Source organism: Coregonus lavaretus (assembly GCF_964263955.1).
Source record: "Coregonus lavaretus genome assembly, contig: HAP1_SCAFFOLD_6334, whole genome shotgun sequence".
Lineage (NCBI taxonomy): Eukaryota > Metazoa > Chordata > Actinopteri > Salmoniformes > Salmonidae > Coregonus > Coregonus lavaretus.
Window position 1 is genome coordinate 1 of NW_028158579.1, and position 7,486 is coordinate 7,486.

The 7,486-nt window shown below is 48.0% G+C and overlaps 1 protein-coding gene across 1 annotated transcript; it reads left to right on the forward strand.

Annotated features, from left to right (window-relative positions):
* Window positions 1-1,812: 1,812 nt before the first annotated feature.
* LOC311123807 (retinol dehydrogenase 10-A-like) lies at window positions 1,813-6,950 on the forward strand (the record flags this gene model as incomplete). The annotated part of the gene is made up of 4 exons (XM_084198036.1): window positions 1,813-1,833; window positions 1,943-2,088; window positions 4,847-4,978; window positions 6,221-6,950. The coding sequence occupies 4 exons, from the start codon at window positions 1,813-1,815 to the stop codon at window positions 6,342-6,344; spliced, it is 423 nt and encodes a 140-aa protein (XP_084054162.1). The 3' UTR covers window positions 6,345-6,950.
* Between the last annotated feature and the right edge of the window lie 536 nt (window positions 6,951-7,486).

Below are 7,486 nucleotides of genomic sequence, written 5' to 3' on the forward strand. Positions count from 1 at the left end.
GGGGGGGGGGGGGTCCTCTTTCGTCCAGGCCCCTCACTGTTTCTTTTTGTCAGTGTTAAAAGGATTTTATGTGGTCATTTGTCCTGGGGACAATAGGAAGAGTGGCTGTAGCTGTGGGTTCCAGAGAAGCCTTCTAGAATGGTTCCTTAATATTCTAGAACACATGGACTCCCTTTCACTCCCTCTCTCCATTCCAAAGTGGTGTCATTTTCTTTAGGCAACGCTACCCCATTGCCTTTTGTTTTTCTAGCTGTTGTTGCGCGGGCGGGCACTCATCCATAACCATTAAGTCTCTCTTCAAAAGGACTGGAGCACAGTCAAGGTTTTAACCTATTATACTTTATAGAAATTTAATGTGATTTTAGGGCAGGAGGGAGTATTCATTTAGGAACCATAGTCTGGCAGGCTTGTCACGTGGGCACAGTCACATCTCCTTTATCCTCTCTGTGTTTCTCCAGTCACATCTCCTTTATCCTCTCTCTGTTTCTCCGGTCACATCTCCTTTATCCTCTCTCTGTTTCTCCAGTCACATCTCCTTTATCCTCTCTGTTTCTCCAGTCACATCTCCTTTATCCTCTCTGTTTCTCCAGTCACATCTCCTTTATCCTCTCTGTTTCTCCAGTCACATCTCCTTTATCCTCTCTGTTTCTCCAGTCACATCTCCTTTATCCTCTCTGTTTCTCCAGTCACATCTCCTTTATCCTCTCTGTTTCTCCAGTCACATCTCCTTTATCCTCTCTGTTTCTCCAGTCACATCTCCTTTATCCTCTCTGTTTCTCCAGTCACATCTCCTTTATCCTCTCTGTTTCTCCAGTCACATCTGCTTTTTGAAGATTAGTTCCCCAGCGAACCACATCAAACCCCCCCCCCCCCGTCCCTTAACCCAACCCCAGTCCATAACCCAACCCCAGGGTTGGGAGGGTTGGGAGGGTTTGGAAGGTTGGGAGGGTTGGGGAGGGGTTTGGAAGGTTGGGAAGGTTGGGAGGGTTGGGAGGGGTGGGAGGAGTTTAGTGATCTTCGTCCCAAATGGCATCCTATTCCTTTTGACCAGGGCTCATAGGGCTCAAAGTGCTCATAGGGTTCATAGTGCTCATAGTGCTCATAGGGTTCATAGGGTTCATAGTGCTCATAGTGCTCATAGGGTTCATAGTGCTCATAGTGCTCATAGGGTTCATAGTGCTCATAGTGCTCATAGGGTTCATAGTGCTCATAGTGCTCATAGGGTTCATAGTGCTCATAGTGCTCATAGGGTTCATAGTGCTCAAAGTGCTCATAGGGTTCATAGTGCTCATAGTGCTCATAGTGCTCATAGGGTTCATAGTGCTCATAGTGCTCATAGGGTTCATAGTGCTCATAGTGCTCATAGGGTTCATAGGGTTCATAGTGCTCATAGTGCTCATAGGGTTCATAGTGCTCATAGTGCTCATAGGGTTCATAGTGCTCATAGTGCTCATAGGGTTCATAGGGTTCATAGTGCTCATAGTGCTCATAGGGTTCATAGTGCTCATAGTGCTCATAGGGTTCATAGTGCTCATAGTGCTTTCATAGGGTTCATAGTGCTCATAGTGCTCTGGTCTAAACTAGTGCACTATATAGGGAATAAGGTGCCATTTGGGACGTATCCGTGGCAAATGTGGAACTATAAGAACCTAGCCAGACATCCACTCACACTACCATCCCCACAATGGAAGCCACGCTGTTGCTGCAGGGTTTTAAAGGGGGTACCTGGTGTGTCCATAGAGATGGAATGAGAACATGCTTGGAACCTCTGACCTTGGCAATTTGACGAGTAAACCCATAGGTCCACCCATTATGGCGTCATTGACCTCAATGGTGACGCCCGTTCTATTCAGTGTAATTCTATGGTTGTGTCCTTACTCCAGTATGGTAGCTACACAGGATTTAACAGGGACACCTTTTTTTCTCTCATGACCCCCTATAGGATTACTGCGCCAGTAAGTTTGGGGCCATCGGCTTCCACGAGTCGCTGAGCCACGAGATCAAGGCTTCTGATAAGGACGGCATTAAGATGACGCTGGTGTGTCCCTACCTGGTGGACACGGGCATGTTCAAAGGCTGTAGGATAAGGTAAGACATCAATCAATCAATCATTCACTCAATCAATCATTCACTCAATCAATCAATAATTCACTCGATCAATAAATCAAACATGATCCATAACATTCTCATAGTGCTTTATCACTTAGCCTTAAATTGCTATTTAAATATACGTCGAGGTTAGTAATTAAATTAAACGCACCAGAAGGAATCCACTGCTAACGGCAATGTTCCGGCAAAAAAATGTTCGGCACGGCGCAAATTTCAGGTCTGCTGACCGCAAAACTTCAATGTTGTGAAGATTATCTGCAACTTTTGGCGCGCGTTTACTGTGAACGCTGAGGCTGCACCCGCTTTAAGTTACAGTTTTAACAGTGGCCATGTAGGCTGCTGTGGCTATTTGATCGTAATGTAGGCCTACCAGAGTGGCCTACCATCAAAAACAATGGAGAAAATGCATCCCATAACATTTGAACAGGGAAATAGCTGTTCTATCATTCAGCCTACAGTAGCAGCCAATGTGTGGTGTTCAATGTAGGCCTACATTCCATGAGACTTTTGAGAAGAAAAACATGCAGGTCTTGACAATAACCTGTTTATCCACTTGTCCTTCAGACAAGGAGGTGACTGAAAAATGTTGTGTTTGAAACAAGAAACCACTTTACAAAAAAAATATCATTATTATTCCCATACCATTATTACAGAGAAAGAATCAGACAAAATATGCTACCCTCTGCCTATTGGCTACTTAGCTTATTAAAGCCTGTCTCAAAATACAACACTGCCCCTTTTAGACAGAAAAAATGCTGTTTACCTGACTTGCTTTTCAAAGATGTCTAGAAATGCATAAGTTGTGTGCTCTTGTAGGAAGCAACCACTCCCCCATTGCTGACTACAAATGATCTATAACTGGGCTAATAACTCACTAACTAGCAAAGGATATGAAAATGTGCACGTGGCTACATGCAGCTCTCGCTTTGATCTCAAAACAAGCACATCTACTCACGACCGCTCATGCTGTAAACACAGTCCAGTTCAAAGTGAATGGCACAGATCCATATATGGCAATGGTCTATTTGCTTATAGGGATACTGCAGCTCTGATTGGTTATGGCGCACCGGTCTGGTAGAGTATGGGTCGTGCCTGTCAATGCGCTCTGCCTACAAGAAAATCTCTTGCATAGTTAGTTTTGGTATGTTGCAGTGACTAATATTGTGTTGATTCGATCACAATTCTCACTGTAGAGGGAAACGCTGATAGTGTTTAACTAAAGGGGAAAACTCTAGAGAGTTGAGTGAAGTTCAATCTCGTGCTTCTCTGCACACATTGATATTTATTCTGCGTGGCAGTCCCAGAAGAGCTGCGCGGCAGTCCCAGAAGAGCTGCGCGGCAGTCCCAGACGAGCTGCGCGGCAGTCCCCGAAGAGCTGCGCGGCAGTCCCAGACGAGCTGCGCGGCAGTCCCAGAAGAGCTGCGCGGCAGTCCCAGAAGAGCTGCGCGGCAGTCCCAGAAGAGCTGCGCGGCAGTCCCCGAAGAGCTGCGCGGCAGTCCCAGACGAGCTGCGCGGCAGTCCCAGAAGAGCTGCGCGGCAGTCCCAGAAGAGCTGCGCGGCAGTCCCAGACGAGCTGCGCGGCAGTCCCAGAAGAGCTGCGCGGCAGTCCCAGACGAGCTGCGCAGCAGTCCCAGAAAAGCTGCGCGGCAGTCCCAGACGAGCTGCGCGGCAGTCCCCGAAGAGCTGCGCGGCAGTCCCCGAAGAGCTGCGCGGCAGTCCCCGACGAGCTGCGCGGCAGTCCCAGACGAGCTGCGCGGCAGTCCCAGACGAGCTGCGCGGCAGTCCCAGAAAAGCTGCGCGGCAGTCCCAGACGAGCTGCGCGGCAGTCCCAGACGGCTAACAGTGCACCATTTTATTATATTTCCCCCCCTTTCATAACTGGGAATCTACAGCGAGAGAGCTGCCCTTAGGTTAGTGGTGTACCTCTATACACCGAGTGTACAAAACATCCATGACATAGACTGACAAGGTGAATCCTGGTGAAAGCTATGATCCCTTATTGATGTCACCTGTTAAATCCACTTCAGTCAGTGTAGATGAAGGGGAGGAGACAGGTTAAAGAAGGATTTTTAAGCCTTGAGACAATTGAGACATGGATTGTGTACGTGTGCCATTCAGAGGGTGAATGGGCAAGACAAAATATTTAAGTGCCTTTGAACGGTGTACTGGTGACATCTAGCCAACTTGACACAACTGTAGGAAGCATTGGAGTCAACATGGGCCAGCATCCCCGTGGAACGGTTTCAACACCTTGTAAAGTCCATTACCCGACGAATTGAGGCTGTTCTGAGAGGGAAAAAGGGGGGTGCAGCTCAATATTAGGAAGGTGTTCTTAATCTTTTGTACACTCAGTGTACCATACTGCACTGTTCTACTGAGTTGACTAGCGCCTTGACCTGTATGCTAATGTCAGTGTTTCACATAGAGCTCTACTTAACCAAGGGATACCCTCCCTACCTCCCCTAACAGGTGCACCCTGGATACTGTTCCCCTCTTTAGTTACAATGCCCCCCACTGTGTGTGTGTGTGTAAGCGGAAGGTTTTCTGTATCTGAACTAGCCTATTCCAGGGGTTTAGATGGATATGGTTTAGATCAGATCAGACATGGTTGTCTATTGTGTACAACCTAAACACTACGTTGCTGAATAGCACCCTGGGCACTTTCCCCTTGTGTTCATGTGTGTTCTGCCCTCCTTCTGGCTGTCTCTAACTGTTATGCCACTTCCTGTCTGTACAGGAAAGAAATTGAGCCCTTCCTGCCTCCCCTGAAGCCAGAGTTCTGTGTAACGCAGTCTATGAGGGCCATTCTCACCGATCAGGCTATGATCTGCACGCCACGCATTGTATACATGGTCAACTTCATGAAAAGGTCAGTCCTCTCTTTCTCCTTCTGTCTCTCTCTCAATTCATAAAGAAATGCTTTATTGATATGAATGGTGGTGGCAATCTCTCTCTCTCTTTCTTTTCTTTCCTCACAGACTCCTTTTCATCTCCCCATCTTTTATCTTCCTTGTCTCTCAGCTCTCTCTTCCTCTCTGCTCCTCTCTTCCTCTCTGCTCCTCTCTTCCTCTCTGCTCCCCCCTTCTTCACTACACCCTCTCCTCTCCTTCCACATACCACTCCTCTCCTCTCCGTCCACACCCCTCTCCTCTCCGTCCACACCCCTCTCCTCTCCTCTCCTTCCACATACCACTCCTCTCCTCTCCGTCCACACCCCTCTCCTCTCCGTCCACACCCCTCTCCTCTCCTCTCCTTCCACATACCACTCCTCTCCTCTCCGTCCACACCCCTCTCCTCTCCGTCCACACCCCTCTCCTCTCCTCTCCTTCCACATACCACTCCTCTCCTCTCCGTCCACTCCCCTCTCCTCTCCGTCCACTCCCCTCTCCTCTCCGTCCACACCCCTCTCCTCTCCGTCCACACCCCTCTCCTCTCCTCTCCGTCCACTCCCCTCTCCTCTCCTCTCCGTCCACATCCCACCCCTCTCCTCTCCGTCCACATCCATCTCCTCTCCGTCCACATCCCTCCCCTCTCCGTCCACTCCCCTCTCCTCTCCTTCCACACCCCGCTCCTCTCCGTCCACATCCCTCGCCTCTCCTTCCACATCCCTCTCCTCTCCTCTCCTTCAACATCCCTCTCCTCTCCGTCCACATCCATCGCCTCTCCGTCCACATCCCTCGCCTCTCCTTCCACATCCCACTCCTCTCCTCTCCGTCCACATCCCTCGCCTCTCCGTCCACATCCCTCGCCTCTCCGTCCACATCCCTCGCCTCTCCGTCCACATCCCTCGCCTCTCCGTCCACATCCCTCGCCTCTCCGTCCACATCCCTCCCCTCTCCGTCCACTCCCCTCTCCTCTCCTTCCACATCCCACTCCTCTCCTCTCCGTCCACACCCCTCTCCTCTCCGTCCACATCCATCGCCTCTCCGTCCACATCCCTCACCTCTCCGTCCACATCCCTCAATATGCTACCTAGCACATTGCAATTGTCACCTCTACATTCCCTCGATGTGTATATATACTGATAAGTACAGTGTGTTGTGAATGAATGAATGTCTCTAAATGAAGAGCTGTGTGGATTTAAACTCTGTTCTCTCTCTCCTCTCTGCAGCATCCTGCCCTTCGAGGCCATCGTGTGTATGTACCGGTTCCTGGGTGCTGATAAGTGCATGTACCCCTTCCTAGCCCAGAGGAAGGAGCTGATGAACAACAACGAGGCCAAGGGGGACATCTAGGGGGCGCTGTCGCCGCGGGGTGGGGGCCCATAACCTGGAGGCACAAGGATAAGACCACTGAGGAAGAAGAGGGGGATTTAAAAAGAAGAGTATTCAAAAAGACTGAATCTAGACTGGTGAACTTGCATTGAGCAGACACAAAGGTTGACCGTATTGTTCCTCTGGAACGAGGCCAGCTGTGTACTACACATGATTTATTCCTCTTCATTTTTTTTCATATTGTATTTTTTTGTCGTAAAAAAAAAAAAAAAAAAGTTTTTTTTTTTCTTCCAAGGTTTGTTTAAAGAAACCGACCATCTATATACTGTGTCGATAGTTTTTTTTTTTTTTTATCATACGAGAAAAAAAAAGGTATTAACTATTTACGTAATGTAGCCACCATCTTTTTATTTAGTATCTTTGTGGAAATATACAGTATGTTACTGTACAGTAAAATCTTGTCACTTTTAGTTTCTTTTTTTATTTGTAGACATGCACTGTAATACTGTCTGTCTCTGTAGAAACGGTTCAACATGGCATTTCATCACCCAGACTTAGGGTTGCACATTTCCGGTAACTTTCTGAAAATTCCCAGGTTTTCTGAAAATCCTGGTTAAAAGATTCCCAGAATCAAGATGTGGGGGGGGTGGGGGGGTGGAAGCAGGAAATCCTGAATCCTCCAACCAGGATTTCTGGACAACCTGTGAAACACTACCCAGCAACCCCTGAGGCTCGGTCTAACCAATCACGACACGATGCTCCAAATGGTTATCCAATCATACTGTAGCGATCTTAGCTTGCCTTATGCATTTTAATTCCGCAGATAACATGAAGATATTCTGATTATTCCATTTATTTCAAACAGTTCCTCTGGACCTTTTACAACGTTCCACTTTTTATTAGTATCTTTCTTTGTCACCATGGAAATCTAAAAGGAAATCACTCACTTCACGTTATCCTTTTGTAGAAATGATTTCTATTCAGCTTTCCAACTAAATACTCTTTCCCTCCTGCCCATTGAGCAAAACTGGTTGAAAGATGTCCTTTTCAACGTCAAAAATGGTCGAAACAACATCTTTTCAACCAGTTTTGCTCACCGAGTGAGGCCTTTCCAAGTAGGGTGCAGCATTTCAGAACATCCAGGTACGAGCGTGTATAGGAGG